The sequence below is a fragment of the Bactrocera oleae genome, chromosome 2 (genome assembly GCF_042242935.1).
Source record: "Bactrocera oleae isolate idBacOlea1 chromosome 2, idBacOlea1, whole genome shotgun sequence".
NCBI classification, from domain to species: Eukaryota; Metazoa; Arthropoda; class Insecta; order Diptera; family Tephritidae; genus Bactrocera; species Bactrocera oleae.
This window is the reverse complement of record NC_091536.1, coordinates 12011820-12039164: the sequence shown is the minus strand read 5'-3', so window position 1 is coordinate 12039164 and position 27345 is coordinate 12011820. Positions and strand designations below refer to the sequence as shown.

At 33.8% G+C, this 27345-nt stretch overlaps 4 protein-coding genes across 5 annotated transcripts; 2 read left to right on the top strand and 2 right to left on the bottom strand.

Annotated features, from left to right (window-relative positions):
* Positions 1 to 3783: 3783 nt before the first annotated feature.
* LOC106621623 (sorbitol dehydrogenase) lies at positions 3784 to 7035 on the bottom strand. The gene is made up of 5 exons (XM_014240554.3): positions 6849 to 7035; positions 5082 to 5115; positions 4323 to 5011; positions 4134 to 4255; positions 3784 to 4071 (listed from the first exon to the last, which is right to left on the bottom strand). Exons 1-5 carry the CDS (start codon positions 6900 to 6902, stop codon positions 3894 to 3896), a joined length of 1077 nt encoding a protein of 358 aa, XP_014096029.2. The 5' UTR covers positions 6903 to 7035; the 3' UTR covers positions 3784 to 3893.
* An 8414-nt stretch (positions 7036 to 15449) lies between these two features.
* LOC106621620 (uncharacterized) lies at positions 15450 to 20990 on the bottom strand. Its single transcript, XM_036372889.2, has 4 exons — positions 20902 to 20990; positions 19367 to 20133; positions 17663 to 18170; positions 15450 to 16433 (listed from the first exon to the last, which is right to left on the bottom strand). The coding sequence occupies exons 2-4, from the start codon at positions 19487 to 19489 to the stop codon at positions 15862 to 15864; spliced, it is 1203 nt and encodes a 400-aa protein (XP_036228782.1). The 5' UTR covers positions 19490 to 20133; positions 20902 to 20990; the 3' UTR covers positions 15450 to 15861.
* On the top strand, positions 20646 to 22549 carry LOC106621631 (zinc finger CCHC domain-containing protein 10). The gene is made up of 2 exons (XM_036372890.2): positions 20646 to 20892; positions 20963 to 22549. The coding sequence occupies exons 1-2, from the start codon at positions 20819 to 20821 to the stop codon at positions 21489 to 21491; spliced, it is 603 nt and encodes a 200-aa protein (XP_036228783.1). The 5' UTR covers positions 20646 to 20818; the 3' UTR covers positions 21492 to 22549.
* A 337-nt stretch (positions 22550 to 22886) lies between these two features.
* On the top strand, positions 22887 to 25191 carry LOC106621629 (uncharacterized). 2 transcript variants are annotated; one of them, XM_014240561.3, is made up of 2 exons: positions 22887 to 23178; positions 23237 to 25191. In XM_014240561.3, exon 2 carries the CDS (start codon positions 23268 to 23270, stop codon positions 24405 to 24407), a length of 1140 nt encoding a protein of 379 aa, XP_014096036.3. In that variant the 5' UTR covers positions 22887 to 23178; positions 23237 to 23267; the 3' UTR covers positions 24408 to 25191. The 2 variants fall into 2 exon arrangements, with proteins under 2 accessions (XP_014096036.3, XP_014096037.3); XM_014240562.3 differs by having other exon boundaries at positions 22888 to 23178; positions 23253 to 25191.
* The last annotated feature ends 2154 nt before the right edge of the window (positions 25192 to 27345 follow it).

Here is a 27345-nt window from a genome sequence, read left to right as displayed (position 1 = left end):
GCTTTGCAATAGTTGCAGTAACGGCGAGGTACACACGGTTCACAAGCGACGCGAACACCTACTACAAGATGTTTGACTTTTTGTGATTACAAAATCGCCAATGCGTCCATGAACTAAGTAATGCACATCAGAACCACAGATGCCTACGCAGTCCATTTTCAAGAGCACCTCTAAGCAAAACAAAATATTTTATCAGAGTTTTCAAATTTTTGCATGAAATATTCGGTAGGACTGCCAACCATTATCAGCAATTTTTGGAATGGGACGTTGTTCCTGGAAAGAAAGAGTTTTAAAATAGAAATAAAAGCGTAGGACTAAACGGATGGATATTTTATGAGATTGTATAGTTTCGAAACGCAAGAACTTGACGAGCAACATATGAACAAAAAAAATGTGTAAACACCAACTATTTATACATATCTATATTCATACCATACTATATAAATCTACAACCTTTGTTTACATTTGGAGTCAATTAGCTTTTAGTTTACATTTTATGGGTTCAAAAACCTATTTGTTTACATTTCGTCGAGGTCAATTACCCCTTTGTTTACATTTTGTATGGTCAATGAATCTTTTGTTTACATTTATCCAAGCCCACAACCTCTGTTTATATTTTGGGTTAATGACTCTTTTGTTTAAATTTTATGGGGTCAATGAGTCCTTTGTTTACATTATGAGGTCAACAACCTTTGTTTGCATTGGGGGCAATAACCCTTTTCTTTACTTTTTATTGAGTCAATGACCATTTATTTCTTATTTTTTATAAATTTTCTTTAATTATCGTAGTTTTTTAAGATTTCTTTCGACCAATAGACACGAGTCTTTTTGTTCAGCGATTGAGAAATTGTGAACAATTTTTTTTACAATCAAATGTGTGCGAGTCCTATTAATGCCTATAGTTGTCTCGCTCTCTCACGATCTTGTCAGTCGTATGTCAAAATATTCTGAGCATGTATTACATCAAAAAGGTCAAACTTTACTATAAAGTTGTGAGTTGCCAGATTGCAACACTGCAGTTGCCAAATTTCGAAATATAAAAGGCAACCTACGTAGCTACTATACAAACGGAACGATCGAAATCGAGTGCTTGTAAGCAACCTTTTGTATCTTATAAGGATATTATAGCTTCGGTGCAAACGAAGTTAACGTTTTACTTGTTTTTATTACGAGTATATACATACAAGTATAATATACCTATAGCAATTAAGGCGAATTGAAAGTTAACGATAGCAGACAAATGTTTCTGAACAACTAAGCAATTGTGTGAGGTCACCTCGTGGCTTTCAAATCACATCACAGCGTGAGACTCACTATTGCTATATTTTACTTTGCGTCAGCTAAAATTATATTAAAATCATCTTCAACTGAGATATATGTGATATAAACTCAAGCGAAAGACTAAATTTAATATTTTGACTTGACTTTGGAAAACGGTCACCAGAGGATCGGAATTCGTTATATTAGAGATAAGAGGTCTAGGCCAACTCCATTCATATTCAGCGCTAAGCCCCAAATTTGTAAGAAAACGTGTCCACTTCTTACAAATGTCTGCTGGAAAGTTGGAAAGTAGAACAAGTTCTGGGAAGTAGAGCAAGTTCTGGGAAGTAGAGCAAGTTCTGGGAAGTGGAGCAAGTTCTGGGCTTGTTGCATTAAAGTTTGGCATTACTCATGTATAGTCGAGAGTATGTTTTTAAGAAATTTTTAAATAAATAGGTCTTTCATGTAATAGGGACCACGCTACCAGACTAACTTATTAAATACATAAGTACATAGGATATTATAATCATATTTAATGTATACCCAGGGCTTGGGGGGATATTTGGTGAGGGTGAGTGAGATCCATCAATTTATTGAAATTATATTTTATTTATTTTGAGAAAAAATTAGTTTCATATTACCATATGAATATTTTTTTTTAATGTTAAATGTGCTCGAGTACATATGAATGGTATATGATAACTCGGGTAAAGCATACTGAGGAAATATTGATGCTGATCTCAAAAAATTAAATTTTTCAATTAATGATGACCGCTGAGAAGTATAATTTTAAAGTATAACATTACAAGCAAATATTATTTTAAAGTATGTATAGTAATTCATCATGGGAACAATTATAGTAAATTGTTGCAAACAATTTTTGTAAAGCACTGGACTCCCCTAAGAATTCCGAGACCCGATCTTCCACCCCCTTTTGTGTATTCTATATACTATAGCTAATCTAGTTAAGCTATTAATAAGAATGTTAAGTTGTTATCTTGTTCTTTTAGTCCCATGTCAAAGTAAATTATTGCTTGGTTTTTAAATCATCGAACGATGTAAACTATAATTAATTTTTACGTTGGTTCAAATGCGTTGGCCTAAACTTCTGAAGAGTAATCTATTTCAGTGTTCAGAACACATGTGTTTATGTATGTATATACATATATATACTAAATTCCAACAACTATTTTAGTGTACGTATAATATACCACACATGGTTTAGTATACAAATCATATATGTTATTCGTACAGCAATAATGTGATCTTTAACCTCTGATAACTAAAAATTGCATCATAAATTAATAGCTGATTCTAAGTGATCACCGCATGTGCGTCTTTCCTATTAGTATATACATATATGTATATGTATATTTATATATATTTTTCCTATTTCATTTTGTATACATTTTAAAAACGCTTTTGACGTATTTTTTGACTTTTATTGACCTACAATAATTTTTTTATTGGTGCTGCGATAGGTGTGAGCAAATAACAATATCAGTATTGCATTTGGATTCAATAAAAAATTATTTGAATTAAAAGATAAAACAAATTTACATTTTAAAAGAATGAACAATGCTAACCTTCGATATGGCAATTCCTAGTGTGTCTGAAAGATACAAGGTTTGTTTGTTAAAAAAGTATCGCGAAATTTGAATTTTTGCCGGCTACGTGTATTCGACTTTTGATTGTTTTGTTGCGTTATGCTGGTACTCATATCGCTTACTTATGCTGACAAGATTGGCCATTTTGAATGTTAAATTAATTTTTGACAGCTGTTAGGCTTGGACGCGTTTTGGTTCGTCTTCGATTTATTCCATAAAATGGATCAAAGAATTTGTATAAAATTTTGTGTGAAAAAAACAAAAATAAATGCGCGGGCGTATTCTGAATGTTGACTGTGGCATATGGTGAATCTACCTTGGACAAAAGCAACGTTTATCGGTGGTACAAAATGTTCTCATAGGGAGATGATGGCGTGAACGACGAAGAGCGTACCGCAAGTCCGATTACGTTGACAACAGGCGAAAACATAAATGAAGTAAAGAAAATAGTACTGGCCAATCGTCGAATCACCATTAGAATATATGAAGAATACGTCAGAAATGCCGGAATTTGTGGAAAACTGGCTACGATTAAGGAGATAAAATATGCACCGAAGAAGGGGCTGAGGATTGGAAAAAACGTTGGCATAAGTGCATTATATCTAGGGGTGATTACTTTGAAGGGGACAAAATAGATATTCATGAATAAATAAACACTTTTAAGAAATACAAAATTCACAATACTTTTTGAATAAACCGCGTATATGGATTTTTACGGTTAGCAACAGCAAATATCGGAGAAGGTAGAAAAGTTTTTTTTTGTCAGAAGCCAGAAAGTCTTATAATCTAAAGGTCCCGTTAACTTGAGTCTACACCACCATTATTAAACATTTTAAAATAAAAATTTTAATTATAAAGACCACGTGAAAATTTATTTGTTAGTAAAAATATTCTATTAATATAAACAAATTATCAATTCATTAATTTATCTTGAATTTTACTTTTTATTTCTAATGAAAAAATCTACCTTTTTATTTACAAAACAAAATTATATCCTATGCAATATAAATTCCCATAAAGGTTCACTTAGACTTTATTATTTGTGTTGCGGGGTTGCGCGTGTATCATGACTTTGATGGCTCCACCGTGTCCATAGCGTGCGGTTTCAAATGCCTTGGCCGTCTCTGTGATATCGAAGTGGTGAGTAATCAAACGTTTCACATTGACTTTACCGGACGCAACTAACGCCAACGCAGCAGGATAGCTAATAACGTATATAAAAGTTAATTTTTATTTAAACAAATCTCTCAGCCATTTCCAACTCACTCATTGCAGTAGCGAAAGACACCACGTATATCAACTTCGCGTGCCAACGCATTAATCAAGGGTATTTTAGGCTCAGCGGCACCCATGCCTACTATAACAACACAACCGCCTGAACGTGTAGCCTAAGCAAAAACAATAATTGCAATAATTTATTAATAACATGACTTTTAAATATTGTAATTCTCTTACAAAAATACTGAGACGTGTGGTTGATTCTGCACCGCAACAATCGATCGACTTATCGGGTTCTACACCCATCACTTGATGTACTTTTTTCGCCACCACTTCCGCACTATCATTTTTATTCATGAGCAGGGTATGTGTGGCACCTAATTCTTTGGCGACATCCAACCGATCTTGCACCAAATCAGTGATCATGACTTGTTCTGCGCCCATAGCTTGCGCGGCTAAAAGCGTCACCAAACCAATGGGACCGGCGCCCAATACAAGCACCTTAGAACCAAGTCCTACACCAGCACGACGACAAGCATGTACACCAACTGAGAGTGGTTCCAGTAATGCACCCTCTTCCATGGTAACATGGTCGGGCAATTTGTAGCAGAAATCGGCAGCATGTTTATAGTAGCGTGTGAGATTACCATCATATGGTGGAGTCGCACAGAAAATCATATCGGGACAGAGATTATATTGACCCGATTTGCAATGTTCGCAGTAACGGCAAGGTACACCCGGTTCACAAGCGACGCGATCACCCACTACAAGATTTTTTACTTTTTTGCCTACTTTCGCTACGATGCCCGAAGCTTCGTGTCCGATAATCATTGGTTTTGTGAGTACAAAATCGCCAATGCGCCCATGAACTAAATAATGCACATCAGAACCACAGATGCCGACGGAATCCATTTTTAAGAGCACCTCTATTGTATAAAATGTATTTATAATAAATTTCAGTATATTTTGTGAAAATTATTCAATTGAAATACCAACCATCATCCGCAATTTCTGGAACGGGACGTTGTTCCTGAAAATATACAGTTAATTTATATATTATTTAAGCATTACGTTTATTATCAATACCAGCTTTGAACCAAAATTACTATGCTGACTGTAACAGAAAACAAGAAAAAACCTTAACTTCGGTTGCGCCGAAGCTATAATACCCTTCACAAATACAAAGGCCCCTTAGCACCACTATAGCATATAGCTGCCATACAAACTGAACAATCGGAATCAAGCACTTGCATGAAAAACTTTTTCATTTTACGAGATATTTTCACGAAATTTGGCGCGGATCATTATCTAAGATAATAATGGAGTCTCTGAAAAAATTGTTCAGATCGAATTACTATAGCTTATTGCTGTCATACAATCAAGTTCTTCTAAGGAAACGTTTGTATTTGTGAAGGATATTATCTGTGCAACCGAAGTTAACGTTTTTTTTCTGTTTTTTGTTTTGAGTATTTACAAACAAAGTTACTCGTCACAATTTGAAGGGCATATAAGCTTATATTTAAACTATCAACTACTTCAATTACTTGTATTTGTTTTTAATGAAAATACATATATATGTACATATATCAATTCGTTCTTCATAAATATGCATTTGTTTTCTTAGGTGCAAAAATGTTGTATAATTTCATAGCATTCCATATTCCTATGGTATTATTAGAGAAGAGTTGAATTAAAATTCCAGCTATGCACATACATATACAAGTACAATACTAATATAATAAACGCTTATCATAAGTATATGATACATAATAAGTGTAATGATTAATCCACAGACGAGCCCACAAACAAAATAAACACTTATAGCTGTTCAGGAATTAATTATACTCGTATTTGTATGATAATAAATATATGAACAATTTTCTGTTTACAGTAGGTGCATCCCAGCAAAAAATCGGACTAAAATTGACAGGTTCAGAAGTGGTACATTTTAGTACCACACCTGCTCATTAGTCTAATTTGACGAGAGTAAAATGTAGTATATTTATTGCTAATGCGCTATTGCAACCATGAAAAGAATTTCAAAATGAGAAGGTTTGCTTAATTGGGAAGCAGCAGTTGCGAACCATAACACTGACCGTGCCACCCGAGCACGAGCGGCACGGTCTTTGCTCCTCGTCACTTCGTCCACAAAAACCGGTTTGGGTGACAAAACAGTCCGTGTGTGAACTAGGACTTAAACATTTAATTCAGGTAAACAAACGTTTTTAAAATTTAGTTTTTGTTGTGGTAAGGTAACCAAAAAGAAAGGATAGTGACAATTTTCGTTGAATACTCGAGGGAAAATTGCTTCATGCAATGTATGAATTTATGAAAATCACCAAAACACGTAAAGTATATAATGAATGACGTACGAACAAACTCTGAAAATTTATGGTTTATGTCGACTATATCCCCATGAACCGATTTCCTTGTGGTAGCAGAGCGAAGACAAAATACATGCGTGCTAATTTTTTTAAGAATTTTGGAACTATCGAGTGGTTCAAGTCCCTAGTGCTGTGCTCTTTGTCTATTTACTCGTTAAACTTTTAAAAATCTCGAATTCTAATTCATTATCATTATCAAATTGAAACCACTAATTATTGATATTATTAGATGCATATTTTTCGAACTAATTGAACAACGGGTATTATCAATTTATTTATGAGTTAGGAAATTTTTTAATTAACATTAATATCATAGCACTATTTCATATCGGTAACTTCGTAGTCACGTTAATTTCAACCAACACCGTTGGTAACTTACCAGTCGTAAATCCTCGATGCCGTACAAAACCGCTGTTAAGTTATCGTTTGACATATTTACTTTTATGTTAGTTAGTTTATGTAAGAAATACGATATATATAAATTAATTGAAACTTGTTGGAAGAATTGTAGAATAATTTCCACAAATTGACTTTTCTGCAGCAAAGCAGCTAATTAACTGAAATATAATCAATGCGGAGCGTCAGAAGTTGACAATGTCACGTAGCTTTTGCCGGTGTGGGGTGCACTCGGCACGCTTCTTCGTGTTTTTTACGTCCTAATCGGTATACACCAGATACAAATGTTGTGTAAATATACTCATGTGCACAACAAATCGAGCACATGAAAACATACATACGTAAACAAATGTTTAAACTATAAAACGTTCAAAGCAAATTAAGTCAAAAATTATAAGTAAAGCAATTTATATTCTAATGGAAACTCAAGCAGAAGCTAATACCACTTTAGCTCAATATACACACATACTAGTATACATATTTGGAAGAATTGACTAATTTTTTGGAACTACAAAAATTTATATATGAAATTCCATTTCCATTCCATTCCATATACATATACATATGTATTATTGTGACAGAAATTCTTTATAACTATAGGAGCATAATTTAGGCACGGGTCTCATTCGAAAAATCAATAGATTTACGGAACCCGTCAATTTGACGGAATTCAAGTTTTATAATTAAATATCTAGAAAAACTCTTTATCAATTTCAAAATTTTTGCATCGTAAGTTAATCATTTCTCCCGAAGAACTTATGCACAATACACAATTGGCACATTTATTTTTGACGTACCTCACTTATTGTCGCAGGGTGTTGCTCCAAATTTAAGAGGGCAGAATAATTTGTAATATTAATTTAAAGCTTTTCATATGGGGTCATTACTATCAAGTGGTACACCGACGGCTCGAAAACGGTGGAGGGGATCGGCGCAGGGGTCGCAGGACCACGCACCAAGCTCTCCATCCCCATCAGAAGTTTTCCTAGCATATTCCAGGCGGAGGTATATGCTATAAGTCGGTGTGTAGAAATGAACCTCCAACGCGACTACCGCAATAAGAGCATCGCCATACTCAGCGATAGTCAGGCAGCACTTAAAGCGATCTCGGCTTTTGAGGTCAAATCGCTGCTAGTGCAGGAGTGTATAGAACGGCTGAACAGCCTATCAAGTTTCAACAGAGTGCACCTCATCTGGGTGCCTGGTCACAGGGGTATAGCAGGAAATGAACTTGCTGACGAGTTGGCCCGCTCTGCAGCCTCTACAAACATGGTAGGACCAGAACCGTGCGTAGCGGTTGGTCCACATACCATTAGGGAGCTGCTTCGTAAAGAGGAAAGAGCAGCAGGGAGAGACACTGGCAGCATCTCCAAGGCGTGCGCCATGCCAAGTTGCTAATGGGGGGTTACAACCTCAGACGGTTTAAAACCGTAATCAATCTCCCGAGGAACGAATTTCGGATTCTGGTCGCGTTCTACACCGGACATTGCAGGCTTAACAAGCATTTATTGAACATGGACTTGGTCTCCTCTGCAAACTGCTGGTTCTGCGACATGGAGTCGGAAACCCCAGAACACCTACTAATGGACTGCACAGCAGTCTGCAGACGTAGAGTCAAGGCCCTGGGATCCATGTTTCCAAACAGGGATCGCATCGCCTCATTGCCACCTAGCAGTATATTGGAGTTAATCAATATGCTAGGGCTAGATGAGTCGCTGTGACTTAGGGGAGGGCACAATAGACCATAGGTCGCGGTGCATACCTCAATCATTATCTAATCTAATCTAATGGGGTCATTAACACCTTCACCTCCTCTCTTTCAGTGAATGGCGTACTTGGTGTTAATTCACCACCCGTAGCAGACGTAGAGCTCAAGTTGCCCTGAAAATCTAGCGTGACCCTTGTTTAACTTCGTTTTGGATTTTGTAGCAGGTTAAACATCTAATTATCCAGTATTAACCCTACATAGAAAATATAATATATGTCCCGCTTGCAATGAGTCACCGCATTACTCTAACCACCTCTTTCTATGCCCAACGTATCCCACCCATCTAACACCCTTCTCCCTATGATCCGACCCCGTCGAAACAGCACGTTTCCTGGGCCTGCCGTTAGATAACTTTCATGACAACCAATTTGAACCTTACCACCCAAGCGGGAATTTGATAACCACTACAACAACAACAACAGGAGAAATAAACTCATTTTGTAGAAGAGAGAGAGACTTTTGCGGAATGTAAAGCTTATGAAGTAAATATGTACTTCTTATAAGTAACTGCAGTTTTCATGTCGTAAACATTTCTTTTTCCGATATATACCGTTAAGCATGTTTCATTTAACAAAGTTGACTTAAGCTATTTTAATGTAAAACTAAGTGCGCGAACGTCATTCGTAGACGTTCAACAGAAGTATACATATGTATATACTTATATGCACTTATATGTCAATATATGTCTGCTTATATTTATTTGTATACCCTGAACCAAGCATATTAAGTTGGCCACGAAATTTGTAACACCCAGAAGAAAACATCCAAAAACCTATAAACTGTATATATTTATAAATGATCAGCGTGACGATCTAGGTGGAATTTAGCTATGTCCGTCCGTCTGTCTGCATATACGCGAACTAGTCCCTCAGTTTTTGAGATATTACTCTGAACTTTTGCAACGTTCTTTTCTCCCCAAGAGGCTGCTCATTTGTCGAAACCGCCGATATCGGACCGCTGTAGTGGTATATCTGCCATACAAACTGAACGATCAGAATCATGTCTTTGTATGAAAAACTTTTTTTATTTGGCGAGATATCGACATTTAGCACAGATTATTGTTTAATCAACTATGCAATCTCCGAAGAAGTTGTTTAGATATAACACATAGCAAACTGACCGATCAAAATCAAGTTTAAGAGCTCCAAAAAAGATCTGTTTTCCTTATTATGTAACATTAATTTACAACCTGCAATGTTTATATCAAACGTGACTAGAAAGAACTAGCAAACCGTTTTTTACATTATCAGATTTAATTATACATATAGTTGCTATAAGAAATGTGTCGGGTATTATAGCTTCGGTGCAGCCGAAATCAATGTATTTCCTATTTTATATGTACAAATGCTGCAAATACTTATATTTTCTTAAACTATCTATAGTGTAAATGTATAAGAAAACATATGCATTACAGGTTGGTTGAAAAGTGTCTGCGCTCAAAATGAAAAAATACTGTTTTTGGTACTAAATATATTTTTTTATTCAATATAATCTCCCTTAACTTCAATACACTTATTCCAATGATCCTCCACTAATTTTATGCCATCCTTATAATGACTTTGCGGTAGCTCTGCCTGGCTTCATAGCTTCTTCATTTGACGAAAAACGCTTTCCACTAAGGAATTATTTCAGGTTTCTGAAGAGGTAGTAGTCGCTGGGAGCCAAATCTGGAGAATACGGAGGACGCTCAAGTAATTCGTACTTTAATTCGTTGAATTTTGCCTTTGTTAAAACAAAAACGGCTGCAATAATATTCAGAGTTGATTGTTTTAGCTTTCTGCGGATAACCAATGAACAAAATTCCTTTTGCATCCCAAAAAACTACTGATGCCATAACCTTCTTAGCTGATCGTGGTGATTTCACCTGCTTTGGAGCTGAACAACTGTAAACGTTTTTGTTGAATTGTTAACGTGTGCGGCACTAACTTTCCAAACAGCTTTTTCATATGTAATTCTCCATGCAAAGTATGAAGTTCTTGCTCGTCAGAGGCTTCATGCTTAGTCAAACTTGGATCTTCACTAACAATATTTTGTACTTGCTCAATGATTTCTGGTGTGGTTGCAGTTATTGGTCGTCCCACGTTTAAATTCACCAGCCCAAAATTCAACGGTGCGTTTTGTAGGTGAGGATGCCTTCCACACTTCTAACAATCGTTCATAAATTGACTTTGTTTTTACACCTTTCAAAACAAATAATCTAATCACTGAGCGATATTCAATTTTTTCCATATTAAACAAATACTCTCGACACGTCAATTTCAAATGGCTTGTTAACAAAGAATTAATTGACAGAACGACTTATGACTTAGCATGTGTTCCAACTACAGGTGTACCGACTTGAAACAAAAAAATTGGTGCTAGTAGTGCTATTTCTTGGCGAGACCAACCAACTTTTCAACCAACCTGTTTATATGTACATATACACAACTCTCAGTTGATGGCGTGGAATAGGTCAAAAATAAAAAGAATATGTATATAGCTTGATAAAAGCTCACATGTTGTGTAAGAAAAATTCCATTGAGTAAATTTGTAACATATAAACTCGAAAAACAGACAAAATGTAAAAGGATCAGTAGCTTTGGGGAAGATCGCTGCGCAAACACCTGTTTATTTGTTCTAAAATAAGCAAATTACTATTCCCTGACAATCACTGTTATTGTCGCTACTAAATACACTTACATACATACATATACATACATATATATGTATATATGAATGTTACAACTGTTTTATAAGTTCGGGGTGCTACTGATTATCGCACTCGTAAACAATAAGTGTTTTCTTAGTGATTACGAGTATTGACAATGTTTACATCGATAAGCTTCAGAAGTATGATTTGATTGTGTTTTTATACACTATTCGTATACAAGTGAAATATGCATTTGATCCTAGGCAGAAAAATAAACAATCTCCGTGTATATTTTTAATCCTAAAAACTTTGTAGATAAAGCAAAAATCAAAGAACACATCCAAGGGAGATCAATTTCGGTTGCACCGAAGCTACAATAGCTTTCTCAGGTACATAAGAAATGTCAATATATATACTTGTGTACATACACTAAAGATCAAATTTGCTTTATTTTGTGTTTCCAATGAAAATGTTACTGAAATGTTTTAAAAAGTTAAAGAAGACTCTAGATCAAGACGAAAGTATTTGAGTGGTACAACGCATTTAGTGAAGGTCGTGAAGTCATTGAAGATTGGCCTAATGCGAGTCGTCCATCCATACCTGCTAATAACGAGTACATCGGAAAAGTTAAAGAACCAGTGCGTAAAAGTCATTGTGTTGGCATCAGAGAGATTGCAGAGGATCTGAATATCTCCTATGTATCAGTTTAACACATTTTGGCTAATCTTTTGACTGTAAAGCGTATCAGTACTAGACTCGTAACAAAAGACCAAAATGCGCCGTCCCATTCTAGGATAATTGTGATTGATTTTTTGTTTAGACACGATTTGATTATTATCGCTCAGCAACCATATCTCCCAGATTTAGCTACCCGTGACTTTTTTCTGTATTCGAAACTGAAAATTTCGCCATGAGTCCATTGACGCAATTTATAAAAATCGGCAGACAAAGCTTTTGCGTCGTGAACAAACAAAGAGCTGCCAAACAAACACTAATTGACATACATATGTTATGTATGCATGATGATCAAACTTCACACGAACAAAAAAAGATTATACCAATAAATATCTATATTTTTTTAAGTGTGCTTTCCGCGCGCTGTTTAATATATAGACTAATCTGGGTCAAATTTGATCTTGAATGTTTAACTAACTGAATCAAAACTGAAAACGTAACCGACCAACGGTTTGCATCCAACAGAAAACATTTTGCTAAATCTTTCTAGCCTCGTTGTGGTTTATGAACAACTTTCAAGTCGAACAACATTTAAACTAAATTTTATGAAGCTCTTTATCTTGATTTTAATCACGTTCGGTTCGGGGTATAATGATCATAGCAAACAATAGTTGGAAAGCGTTTTAGCTTAGCCGCAGAAAACAGTATGAAAATCCGACTTTTACATGGTTTCATATACCATATATTTCATGTACATATATATGTATTGTATATTCCTTGTTTTTGCTTTAGTAGCTCAGTAGTTGAAGTGTTATCTCTTTTTGCAATATTTTAAAGTTGGATTGTCCGAAATGTTAGAAAGAAGAAGAAGAAAGAGAAGCTATTTTTTTTGGTGCATGCATAATTGTTATTTATATTCACTGAAAAAACACTCGTTCCAAGATCGGTTCCATCTATACTAATGGAATGCATTTAAAAAAGTATTGAATAGTTCTGCGTGTTCTTCACTTAAATCTAATTGCTTTTGTTGTCAATAATAACTTATAATAAAACGCCATATAAAATCAATAATTTCAGTAAGATTTATTGATATTGCTTTTTAATAGAATTATCTTATTTTTGGCATACATATCGATTGTAAGTCGAACATTTAATTGGTTAATTTTAAGTTGTTAAAAATGCATGAACTATAGTTTAGTAAAAAAACTACTAATTTAAAATGAAAACTCGCACATTTCATGCTGATTATTATTAAATGTCATTGCACAATTACTGATACTTGAAATTATTGCAATAAGTACTTTAGTAATCATCAATTTCACGAACAATAAATGCAGTACAGTCGTCGGGGTTTTTAAACGATTTTCATATAAATTTGCAATTGTATAATTTTTTCAAAGCAGAAAATAGTAATTCATTTTTTTTTTATCACATAATTATGTAGTTTGCAGTACTTAATTTGTATTCGCATTCAAATTATCTTAATTACACTTAAATCTATATGTAAGTTGCAATGACTAAAATTGTTTTGCGTAAAATAAGTAGTAAGCTTTTGCTCGCTTGTGTATGTGTATATACAAATATATGTTTTTTTATTGCAATTAAATATAATACTATTACGAATATATACATATATCTGCACTACTTGAAAAAAGGAATATGTCTAAAATGCACTTTAAGTTCATTAAGTTGCTGGTAATCTTTCACTTAATTAGTTGAATATATTTTTTTTATATTTTTCCACTCCTTAATTTCTTGAAATTTTCGATATATATCGAAATCGTATTAGCATCTTTATATTGCAACTTAATATTGCACAATCAATTAATCATAAATCCAAATAAATAAATCCGTCATTTAAGCAAAGCTACATGGTATTTGTGTAGCAATTTAGTAGTTGCAAAAGAACACAAGGTAAGATATCAAAAAATAATTCGGTTTCATAGCCGAATGTTCTACTTGTACTAAATATTTATATAGCTTTATTTTCTAAGATTCTAAAAAGAATTATTAAAAAAACATACATATGAGTATAACCAAGCTATAGCATTTCAAATTTGCGGCGCTTGCAAAACGAAATAGACTCGATGTCTTAACCACTTCTGAATATGACTTTAGATTATCGACTATAAGACTATCTGCTGTTATTGTAACGGTGAGTCTAAACATCGTTTGTCATCGAAATCATCTGACGGGTGCTCCAGAAAACGAGTTGTTATTGCTGACTGGCCGATTGCCTTGTAAGTTGCCAAACACCTCGCTTTGTGTTGTGACTTTATACTTTGCTTTATACAACCGCGGTCATGTGCGGAGTAAAGGAACTCAAACTGTCGAACGTTCTACCCAAAATGTTGGGATTGTTTACTGTCGGTATGTTGGCTTCGTCGACAAAAATTTTAAAGTCTAGTCTGTACTCCTTCGTCCAGTTAGTGAATAAGGTCACAGTGTATTAAGCAGGGGGAGGGTGTTAGTATCCTAGCAGTGAAGCAGCAAGTAAAAACAACCGTATAAATTTAAACAAGTCTTATCGATTTCAGTTCGCGACGTCACTACGGTGCAATGCTTTCTTTCTCTACTGACTCACTTTTTCCGACCAGAACGACGTTGAAATACTTGACGGATCACTATGGCATTGGACATCATCCAACGCGTATTCGAAAAGAAGAGAATTACAGAGGTCAGAATCGCTACTTCTTATCGTCTTATGATTAGCTACTTATGGCTTTCATAACAAGCACTGTACAATACATTGATTTCCATTTTATGGAGAAATGTGAGTCGCTTCGGTGACATTTTTGATCCAACCTAACCTAAATGTCTACATTTAAATATATAGGAATTAGAAAATATTATAGAAAAGTTAACTACGTCTGTGTTAATGGCATAATAAATACACTTTAAAGTTAAAGAAATAAAAAAAAAATCTGGTCTCCACACTTTCTGTAACTAAAATATAGTTTGTTGTATTATAGTCGTAGATGCCCAAATTAAGTTCTTCCTTATCCGTTCTCGTTTACTTTCTTTAACATGAGTATTTTGAGTATTCTAATACCCTAAACAGGGTATATTAAGTTTGTCACGAAGTTTGTAACACTCAGAAGGAGGCGTCACAGGCCATATAAGGTATATATATAATTAATCAGCACGACGAGCGGAGTCGATTTAGCTATATTATGTCCGTCTGCCTGTCTGTATATAAGTAAACTAGTCTCTTAGTTTTTGAGATATCGACCAGTAATTGTGCACACATCCTTTTCTCACAAAGACACTACTCATCTGTCTGAAGCGCCGATATCGGAACACTATAGCATATAGTTGCCATATAAACTGAACGATCGGAATCAAGTGCTTGTATGGAAAGCTTTGTCATTTGACGAGATATCTTCAAGAAACTTAGCATGGATTGTAATCTAAGCAATCACGCAATCTTTAAAGAAATTGTTCAGATCGGACCACTATAACATATAGCTGTTATACAAACTGACTCCCTTATGCTATAAAAAATGCACCTATTAAGGATATGATAGCTTCAGTGCAACCGAAGTTAACGTTTTTCTTGTTTTTTTATTTTGTAAATTTTGTATTTTTTAAATCCTATGTCTAAATTAAATTAGTTTGTATAATATTAAGCAAATTATATGAAGCATATATGTAGCTTATTAAATCTTTTTTTATACATATTCTTAGTATATTTCGGAAATATTACGTTTTTCTTATTATCACCTGATACGAGTAAAATGCAAGATCGCCACTTCGTACACTGACTAGCCAAAGAAATTAAAATACTCTTGCTTCTGCATTAATTCAGTATCTTATATCACTATCCTTTCGACGGTTTGTGTTCACTATTGAGTTGTAAATACATGCATATTTTCATATATAAATATTTATGTAGCATATTCGTTTTTTGCAATCTTCGGGCACTTACAGCGATAGCTCTTCCGTGGAGGTATTTACATGTACACGTGGCACATCGTGTGTCGGTTGTATATCCATTAGTATGACGACCTCGTATGGACTACAATCGGAGAGATGTAGAAATGAGCATAGCCAACCATAGAAGCCCTTCTCAATATCGGCTATCTCATTTAACCAACTGTTAAGCTGTAGACTCAATTGTGCAATGCCCGAATATATGCCCAAACCCACGGTGCAAACAAGTATGCCGACGGGATAGGCGAGTATTAATATAGGTGACATAAAGAATTTATATATACACGATTTCTCCTCATTGAAGTAATTAAACATATTATACCAGGTTAGTGTGCCAATATAAAATGAATAAATGCTTGAGATTATAGTAATGAATGGAAGACATATTAAAGATAAAACTAAGATATGTAAACCGGTTTTCGGTGTGCAGGTGCAACATAAGTTTTGCTTCTTATTCACTTGTGTAGCTGCCGCAACTGCATTGATCTGTTCCAATTCTTCACGACTGATATTAATTTGCAAATCGACGCTTTGACCTTTTTTGCGACCACGTTTAATTGTACCTAGGTTGGAAAGATGATAGAGATATAAAAATATTATATATTGATATATGAATAATTAAGCACTTTCTGAAAAGATACTGTGAGCATCCCAACAACTTAGTTACACAAATATTTAGGGGTGAAAAGGTAATTGTGAGTAATTTTTTGAAAATATTTATTCCCTTCCAGACGATGTTGTCGTGCAAGGAAAAAAATAAGACATAGACGAAATGGATGTAGTTAGAAAAAAAGAGACGCTTCACCAACAATCATTTGTGTCCAAATGTTTTTGAGAAGATGACCATAAAACGGACAAACCGAAAAATATTTCTTTGAGTTCGATATTGTTGTTAAAGAAAACAACCTTGTTAGAGATAAAACCTCGAAAATATTTAAAGCAATAATCGAGCAATCACATTGCGTCAGAGAATATCCTTACAAACAGGGAGGCATTCGATATGGTGGCTGCTGGAAAACGGCTGCATATATACTGGGTTACGGACAACAAGGGCATTCCGGGAAACGAAATAGACGATGAGACCGAAAAAGGGCCGTTCACTTGGGTACAGAACTACTATAAGAAATACGTAATTCGCTAAAAACGAAACGCCATGAAATTTTTGAACGTACTAACAGGCTGTTCAGGGAACAGATGGAATGCCTTATGAACATGAAGGATCGCCAAGATCACGAAGGAAGGAAAAATACGCATGTCTTTTACTCAAATGGTCTCGAAAAGACTGCAGAATAGTTGTTGGCCTAGTCACAGGTCCCAACTTACTGGCATCACATGTGGGCCGTATAGGCATGAGAGACTCGCTGGGCCTTATTTAGAACTCGGCTTAGATATCTAGAAGCTTCGCAGTTCAAGGGAATATAAGAATTATCAGAATTAGATTTCAAGTCTCTATTAAACTTCGCAAAAAGCGTGGACATCCTGTACGATATAAGCTTCATCTCGTATTGAACTGAACCTCCATCTAATACTATAAAGGACTAAAAGGGATAGGTATGGCATGACAGCCAGCCAGTATAACCTAACCTCAAAGACATCTAGAAAAAGAAAGTTTGACACGTATAAAATATGAGATTTAGGCGACTTTGGGCACAATGAGTAGGTAATAGTGAAATCTAGACATAGCAAGAAAATCTAACGATAGATTTGTGTTGTGTTACTTAGGCAATAATCCATTCGACCAATGATATAATATTGAAGTTGAACAGTTTATGCACTCTCTCACATAACTTACCTGTGATAGTCAGATAGTTACTATCCATTGACCTTCTCGTATTATACCGCTCCAAACTATGCATATCGACATTCAAAACACTGGTTTCACCTGATTCCAGATCTTCATAGTTGACAATTTCCGGCGATTCACGCTGACTACGTATATGCGATGGATCGGTGCGTATATTTACACGTTTCTTCGATGAAGAGCGATTACTAAGGCAATCGTGTGATTTCGCATCCAAACTACTCTCTGAATAACTGCTCGGCGTAACTGTGGTGCTTTCATGGCGATTCGTTGATTTTGTGCCCTGTGAAACGCTTTCGAAGTTCTGTAATTCATTATCATCTTCATAAATATTATCCACAGACTGTGAAGACTTGTGTGTTAACTGGTCGTCGGCCGTATCTCCATTGCATTGTGCTCCTGGTATTTGTGGAAGTGGTTGTTTGTTTTTTAATATCAATGACGTTTTGAGTAAGTCTTCGTCAAGTGCCGGATTAGATGGAGATAATTTTTGTCGATTCTGTAGTGGGAGAGGAAATATTAATATTTAGGGTGTTTATGCAAATAACACGAAGGTCGATGGTTAACAGTTATTTTTGAGCCAAAGTGTGAGTATACTGACTTTTTAAAGTCTCGAGGAACTTCCTCCTCGTCTAACATTGCTGAATTAACTAAATGATTACGGTGCGGTTATGTCGATACTGACAGCGTACAACAAATATATGCTTAGGATAGGTTCTTATATAATATAATATAATAGAAATTACTTAGAATCGAAACCTATTTACGATCTAGTCGGGTCTACTTAACCGGAACGGACTTTTATTCGGACAAGGACTGTCAACTCGGCAGGATTTTATAATTATAATTTTTTAATTATTTTAAATCACATTCTTGGAAACATCAGTCTATCTCATTCTCCGATATAGTATTATTATAAGATATAGCTGCTCATATTTCGAAACCTCCGATATCGGATTATTATAAGATATAGCTGCTATGCAAACTGATCGATCAAAACCAAGTAATATATTTGACAAGATAAGAAGAAATTTGGTACGGATTATTGTCTAGGGCAACGCTACAATCCCCAAAACTTCTTGTTAAAAAAAAACTCCGATCCAAACAAGCTCTTGTGTGGACATTGTTTTTATTTGACATGATATCTTCATGATATTTGGCATAGAGCATTGTTAAAGGCAACACTACAATTTCCGCACATATTGTTCAATTCAAACCACAATAGCATACGCTGACAACAAACTGATCGATCAAAAAAAATAATACCTTTTCATACTCGGTGCAACTGAAGATAACGTTTTTTTTCTTAATTTATAAAAAATTTGAGCAGACATCTTGAAATATTTAAAAATTTTGGGGAAGCTTAACCTCGATTGTCTCGAACTTAGCACGTTTTAGTTATTAAAATTTAGAATAGGCATAATTCAAATCTTTTACACACACTACTCTGTACTTGAACTGAGTAATCTCACTTTGTCTATAACGAAAGCAAAAGTCAAGCTGAAAATGCACTTTACAATTTCGGAGTCGGTGTCTGTAACTACTACCCTACTTTCATATTTGCGTCAGTCTTGTTTCACATACACACTCACACGTATAGACGGAAACAAAAAAAAAATGCAAAACTTTAAAAAAAATTACTATTTTGCATTCACTTTTTTTTAAAATAATGTTATATATGTAATATAATCTCACCTGAACATTAACTATGTGGTCCACGTAGTTTTGTGCGCCATTCACTTTTTTTGATGTCTGTCGTTTTCGAGGTGGAATAAAAACTGGGCGTTCCTCGCCGCTTACTGCACTTTTACTAACCATAATCGTTTAAATGAAGGATACGCTTAAAGCACAGTTCTTAGGGTTTTACGAGCAAATTATTTTTTTTTTTGAAAATGGGTCTTTACAAATATATTAGGAAATATAAAACTTTTAAGCACTCCGTTCTATATTTTATAATAACATTTTTTCAAATATATATATAATATATATATAAAATATTTTCCACACATTTTATTCATTATTTATCGATCCACCATTATTTTATATTACTTATTAAATACATTTGCATCCATCGCTTATTTATTTTATATATTTAACACGCCCATCTTCTTTATATCTGTTAAAATATATAAATTAGCTGCATGACAACTGTCGCAGGAACTAAAGTGAAGGAATAGTCCACTTGCACTTGCCAAATATTTACATGTGTGTTTGTTTCATATGCATGTACACTAAATATGTATGCGTGTGGGTGAAAGGACATTTTGCCATTGTTTCTTCCGCTGCGATTGATGCTGCTGTTGCTTTTTGCCGTGTCCGTTTATTGATTTTTCATTATTTACGTCCTTGTTCCGATTGTTATTATTATGCACATCACTTTCGCAAGTACCGAAGTAAACAAAAACAAGAATAGGCCGCAGGCACATTCGTTCTATGCCAAAAGCAAAGGCGGTAATATATTTCTATGAGAATTAAGAAGAAAAACAGAAATGCTAAACAAGTGATACAAAAGAGAATGAAATGGCAAAGTAAATAGAGCAATTGTTTTTATTCTTTGTTGTTGCATTTGTGGAGAAATATGATACGAGGAAAGCGAGAAAAAAATTTGCGCTGAAAATGAAAATTAAAAAAAAAAAAACGGTAATTACTAATATATATATGACGACATATACATATATAGCCATATAATTTCATAAAAATAAATTGCGGTTAGCTGCTATCATTTTTCGGCTAAATATTTTATAAAACTTTTTAACATATCAATGTTTTTTTAGTAACTATGATCAAAAAAACAGTTGTCAGTCTGCATTTATTTATTTTTAATCTGTTTTTTTATGTATTCTAAATACTCTTAATTTTCTTCTTTTAATAGTCAAAAACACTTATAGCAAAAGAATCTACAGCTACAGAAGTCTACATAAATCAGTATCGATAAACGATTATTGATCGAATTTTTTTGACTTTTCTTGTAGTAATGCAACACTGTTTTTGCAATTAAGCAAGGCAACAAAAAGTAAAAATAAAATATTAACATCTCAGTGTTTTGAATAACTCATTTGTATCGTAAATTTCATCTTATATTGACGAAACTATTTTCATAAGCGTGCATAAAAATATTGTAAATAAATACCGGCATTTGATAGGGGAATGTCAATGCACCTAAAAAGCATACAAATGACGCTCGTTGGTCTTGCTGCTCGTAAACTTTCTATAAAAAAACGGTAAGTTACCTTAATCACGTTGCTATAATTAATATAATTTTTTAATAAAAAAAAACTGCTATTTTTTCAGTAATGCCAAACTGGCGGCTGCTTTCCCGAATGGTGTACGTTGCCAGAAATGCTTACAACTAGGACACTGGTCATACGAATGTAAAGAGAAACGTAAATATGTGCAACGCAGTTCACGTACCAAACAACTTAAAAAGCGACTAGCCGACAAAGCAAGCATTGAAAGTAATGACAGTAGTACAACTAACGCGTTGACAAAATCGGCAAAAGCAAAGCGAACAAAGCGTACACGAACGTCTTCCGGATCATCAGCAGGCAATGCTTCGATGGGCTCAAATTCAGACACACAGTCTTCTTCAGACTCAAACGATAGTAGTTCGTCAGATTCGGATGAAGATTCTTCTAGTGATAGCAGTTCTTCAGACTCCGATAGTGATAGTGATAGTAGTGATGCCGGCTCTGGTAGTGATTCTAGCGATTCAGGTTCTAGTAATTCGAGCGATTCAAGCGACTCATCCAGCACCGAGGAGGCACCAAAAAAGAAAAAAAGTCGTCGTACCTCTAGTTCATCTAGTGATGATGATATTTGATTGAAGCATTAATGAAGCAAAACATATTCAGAGAAGAACCATAATGAGCTTTAGTAGTGTAAGTTGATAATGCTAAATAATGATGTTACATTGTTCTTGGAATACTTTTCATTCATATGTATTTATAAACGTAAACATTTGTTTAGTCACACAACGTCAGTAAAGTTTACAGGATGTTTCAGTTCTATAGTTTTTGTTAAAACCAGCTATAACAGCGCGTGTAAAATAGTATAATCATTAATGTATAATTATCCACCTTGTGTACAACACTACTTGTGTACAAACACACCAAATGATTTCATTTGAACCATTTTTGCTTCAAGTTATAAATATATGTATGTTTATTTAGGTTGAAATCTCAAAATGCTAGATATTATATTAGTAAACTTAGCAAACATCAGCTATTTAAATAAAATAAACGAATTTGCACATTGTGAAGCTATTATTTATATAAATATAAACTTATTGAAAATTTTATTGTTTATAAAAACACGTATTAGATCTGTTTAAACAAAATCCATTTATTTATGAATAAAAATAATCACAAAGTCACACAAGTCACTGTCATCTACTTTGTTGTTACTATAACTCGTCGTCCTCCTCTTCTTCTATGTTATTGTTACCTGTTGCTGTGTTTAAATATATAATTTGTTTATTAATGACAACAGCATCGATTTGCGCGTTTTCCTGATCTAGTGGTCCACATGTTAAGTTATGTGGCAATTGAGCGAGTGTTAAACTGGCTTGGGAACTGGTGCTGGGCTGCTCTTGCTCACATCGTTGGTTTAGATTTGCTGATTGCATGTTTTCACTTAAAGCTGCTGCTGCTCCTGCTTTTAACTGCAATTCTTCTACCTTTCAGGTTAAAATAGCTAGTTAAGTATATATGTACATTTAACACAGGTATTGAATTTTACATACTTTCAGTTCGTTAATGGCTTCGTTGACTCTTCCCAGTATGGTTTCCAGCTCCTTTTGTATCTTACTGAGCTGAAGCTGCTCCTTTTGGATTCTTGCGTTATTTACAAAAGTAGCTTTCGAGTTTCCTCCCATTTAAATATTATACAGCTACAGCTTAAATTACTTTGTTTTTGTGACCACTTTCTGTTTACAAACGTCTCTCTTCTCTTTCAAAGGCTGAACAGCATTGCCATTCAAAATGTATTTCCGTTTCCACCACAGTCAAGTATACGTAACCAAATCAGACCAAGATTTTTATCCGGCCAAAGACTGTCAACTCGGCAGAATTCTTCTAATAAAGTATAACTTGACTTATTATCAAAATATCATTTAACAAAAAGACATATTATTGAAAAAATTTCACAAGACCTCCTTGTAATATGTTCCCATTTTTGGTTTGACAGTTTGTGAATTATTTTTATAAATAATGGCAACTCTAGTGCACAGCTGCTTAGTTTATTCATATGGAAAAAAATTTTCTCGCATTAAATCAAACAAAATTTGAGTAAAACTACTAAAATTTCGCTGGGTGCTGTAAAAACTACTTTTCAAAATATATCGAAGATCAACTAAAACATTAAATGCATATTTGAACGATTTATTAATAATAAAACAAGCTGTAGTCGACAGCAGAAATATAAAGTGACGAACAATAGGAAAATCAAAGTCCAAAAAATTATTTGGATTAACAAAATTGCTGGTTAAATTTTTAAATATAGAAGCGAAGGTAGGTAGAAAATAAAATCTCAAGGTCAATCTTAGCTTTGCTAATCTGTTAATCACAGCAACGTCTTTATTTAGATACAAATTCAAGCAATGACAGAACAAGAGGCATTGCTTCAACAAAGTTGTAGTATGTCTTCGACGTATATGACTCCACAAGAGGAGGCATTACAAACACTTTGCAAAAAATTGTTGAAATCAAGATTTTTTCGCGGCTACTATGAGGAACGTCGTTTCGTGGATTCTGTAGCGGGCTACAGGGATATAATTGGTTTACATCGTGGTGAACGTGAACTGGAGCTTTTATTGCTGGACATTAGAAGTAAATTGAAGATTTTCTACCAACATTCACCACAGGTATGGATTGGCGTAACGCACGGTGCTTTTATGGGAATAACACCTAAAAAGAATACACTCGATACACATATATGGGTACAACTGCAAGAAGTTGCATTTGGCGAGTATTGGTTCAGTATAAAAAGCATACGCTTTCGAACGAATGAAGTGATATTAAAGGTAAATGTTGTGCGCAGTGTAGAAGCTGAGTCGCGATTTGAAAGAAGTCAAATATCAACGACTGCGCCAATGAACGTTAAAGATACTTCAAAATCGGCGTTAAAAACAAAAGATTCAGTGAATAGATTTAAAAATGCACCACAACTTACCGAGGACATGGTGAATGGACCTACAGTGATACAACCAGAAGTGCTACAAATCGGTTACGAAGATTTTGTTAATATTGTACGCGACTGGGGTAAAACAATAAAGCACTCAGTTTATGATTTTATGTCAAATGATGTAAACAAAGATAATGTAAAGGACTTCCTTAAATTTCTGGGCTTAGTTGTGATCTCCCTGCTGACCGGCTGCGTTGTAGCTATTAAGTACTTGGGTACTTTTACACTGCGTTTTATGTTTGAATTTACCCGCTTTACGCACGTAATGACACCAATTATACTAAAGGTAATTGATACAATAAATAAAATTGTTGGTGGATTTTATATATTGCTAGCAATGATTTGGAAGGATGCATTTATGAAAAGAAAAATGACACCCATACAACAACTGCAAGATTTTAATGCACAACCGCCCAGAGAATTAAAAGCTATAGAATATAATCGACAACAATACACAAGTAATTTTGAATATAATATACGTCATAATTCATTACAACCGCCTGTGATGCGCACTAGTATGGGTCCCTTTACAGAGTTTGAACGAAAATTGCAATAAGGTGATATTTTGCTGGTGAATTTTAAAACAACTTTATCCATGAATCTTATTGTTAGATATACTATTTATTACTAAATTGATTGCCTGATAATATATTGTTTCATAATTTTACGAAAAAGTGACGCATTCCTTATAATGTATGTAAATACAATACACCCATACGAAAACGGTAAAGCAATATAAAATTTGCTAAGAGAATTAACTATAATTTCAAAGCAAATGTTATATATTTATTATTAAACTACTGGCAACATGTGTATTAAGTATAAACGGGATAAAATTATTGAATGTCACTGATAGCAAATTATTTTAAGGTGCTTGTGCTGAAATGAGCGATAGGTGAACTAAAGTTGAATAACGTCATTCAAATGCAATCACAATGGCAAATAATTTAGACAAGCTAAAGAAAGGGTTTTATTTGTTTTAGACAAATAACTGAATTACAATTCTTTGCTTCTATTATTTTTTAATATGAATTATAATTATTAAACTTTAGTTAGCCTAACGTTCGTTTTGGTGCAATTTATTATATTAGAGATATACAATTTATAATTATGTGACGATTAAAGAAGAAATTAATTGTGAATTACTTTGAAAATGTAATAAAAATATATACGATTACAAATAAAAAGCAACAATTGTAAATATAAAATAGTTTAAGACTTATTTAAAAAGATGTGGACTCCATGAAAGTATGTACATCAAACGAATTTAGATTATTGTAAGTACTTACTACTACTCACCGAGCCAAACAACATTGGATCGTTGTTATTTCGTCGATCTAACCCTGTTTGGATTCTTGTAATGTACTATGACGGCCTATTCCGCACTTTAAATTAATATTTAAATTCTAATTTTACATGTGTAATGTAATAATAATTTGTAATTTAAAAGTTCTTAAAATGGAACAGGTATTTTTAAAGTTTATTGGTTTATTTATTTAAAATTTTAACAATAAATGCATTTGAACATAAAGTTTTAACCATAATGCAAAAAATTTTTTATTACAATTTTTTTTTTTAAATTTTTTAACAAACTTAACTCACAAATAGTGAGAAAGAATATTGCTGAGTTGACAGGACAACAAGGATTAGATTTATATTATAATATAATTACCTATACCAGCATCGACCCCGAAAGCAAGATCACACTCATATTTCTATCAGGTGTACCGGTATGAAATTTCTTTGTGAAAATGAAACATTAATTTTGAATGGAAAAGTAAAAACAAAAAGGTGTTAAGTCTGGCGAATACGGCGGGTGGGGTAGCAGCTCCCAGCCAATTACTTTGATTTTATCCTGAACCGATTTTGCTTTGTGTGCAGGTGCATTGTCGTGTAACATTACTTTAATTACTTTACCGTGTCTTCTGGCCCATTCTGGTCGTTTTTCGATCAATGCATGGTTTAAATTGATCATTTGTTGTCTGTATCGATTAATATTAACAGTTTCACCAGGTGTTAGAAGCTCATGATTTTCTCCCTTTAGGATTCTTAAAATAAATCCATTTTTCATCGCCAGTGACAATCCGAGGCAAAACTGATTTTCTTTCTTGTCTTTGAAGCAAAATTTCACAAGTATTTTTTCGGTTTACCATTTGTCTTTCATTCAATTCATGTGGCACTCATTTTCCAAACTTTTGGATTCTTCCCATAGCTTTCAAACGGTCTCATTCATTATCTCTGAACCGTTGAATCCAGCATGTTGCTTCTGATGGAGCATGATCACCATATGCCTCGACAAGCATTCGATGCGACTCTGAAGTACTTTTCTTCAAATGGAAACAAAAACTTAATGCTTTCCGCAAATCATCACTTTCCGGTATAAAATTTGACATTTTCAACACAATGAAAAAATATGATGATGATAACCTTACAGTCATTGAATATGTTTGACAGATGTCATGCCAACCGAACAGAAAATTAAGGGTCGTTCACAACAAATGTTCCCTACCAACACATTTGTATCTTAGCGCTCATTTCATAAATGTACATCTGGTAAATCCTGATCCATTCCAGTAATTCAAACAGCCCAACCAGTTACGGTTATCCAGACCTAACTGTAGCTAAGCAATAAAACAATTTCTGCCAATATTTTTATATTCTAAACAGGATATATTAAAAAGCACACGAAGTTTCTTGAGATATCAATCTAAAATTTTGCACGTCCCGTGGAATTAATTGCTTGTGTGGAAAGTGTTTTTATTTGATAAGATATCTTCACGAAATTTGGCAAGGGTTATTATGCAAGGTAACGTTACCATCGGCGAATATATTATTTAGATCGGCTCATTATAGCACATATGTAGATGTCATACAAACTGAACGATCATTATCAGTTAAACATTTTTTATACACTTTTATGGTTTAAAAAATGCACCTGTGAAGGGTATTATAGCGTAGGGTATTATGTTTACACTCCAAAAATCAAAATTATTAATTTCATAATTAATTAAATTGTGGTTTACTTACTATTTAATTAAATTTTTAAATTAATTATTCAAATAGTATTACTTACTGTTTATCTTTATATATATTACCCACTTTCAAAAAAATTTTGTAATCATAATCATTAATATCTTTATTTAATTCGCATAATACATAATAATCATAATAGTAATTATAATAATTGTAATCTGTTTATACATAAGTAATTATATAATAATAATAATATTGTGGTTGTTTACACTTTCACTTTTCATTTACGCTTTTGCATTATTTGCATACGTGTTGTTCTTTGTTTCTTTAAATATTTTTTTTTCTTTTATAATTTGTTTTACTTTTAATTAGTTATTTATATATTATTTCTTTATTTTTTATATTTTTCTACTATATATGTCTTAAATTTTTTTACACATTAATTTCAAATGCATTAATTCATCTTTATATCGTTTTAAACAATGTGTATGTGTGTTATTTAAATTTTTGTTTTATCAATT

Bases quoted from the DNA above. Each gene is read 5' to 3' on its own strand.
- LOC106621623 (XM_014240554.3), bottom strand. From the start codon at position 6,902: ATGTCAAACGATAACTTAACAGCGGTTTTGTACGGCATCGAGGATTTA. The intron at 4,256-4,322 runs GTAAGAGAATTA...GTTTTTGCTTAG, and splicing joins CCACACGTCTCAGTATTTTT to GCTACACGTTCAGGCGGTTG. The intron at 4,072-4,133 runs GTGAGTTGGAAA...ATACGTTATTAG, and splicing joins GTCTTTCGCTACTGCAATGA to CTATCCTGCTGCGTTGGCGT.
- LOC106621620 (XM_036372889.2), bottom strand. From the start codon at position 19,489: ATGGTTAGTAAAAGTGCAGTAAGCGGCGAGGAACGCCCAGTTTTTATT. The intron at 18,171-19,366 runs GTGAGATTATAT...CTCCCACTACAG, and splicing joins ACCACATAGTTAATGTTCAG to AATCGACAAAAATTATCTCC. The intron at 16,434-17,662 runs GTAAGTTATGTG...TTTCCAACCTAG, and splicing joins TAACTATCTGACTATCACAG to GTACAATTAAACGTGGTCGC.
- LOC106621631 (XM_036372890.2), top strand. From the start codon at position 20,819: ATGTCAATGCACCTAAAAAGCATACAAATGACGCTCGTTGGTCTTGCT. The intron at 20,893-20,962 runs GTAAGTTACCTT...CTATTTTTTCAG, and splicing joins AAACTTTCTATAAAAAAACG to TAATGCCAAACTGGCGGCTG.
- LOC106621629 (XM_014240561.3), top strand. From the start codon at position 23,268: ATGACAGAACAAGAGGCATTGCTTCAACAAAGTTGTAGTATGTCTTCG.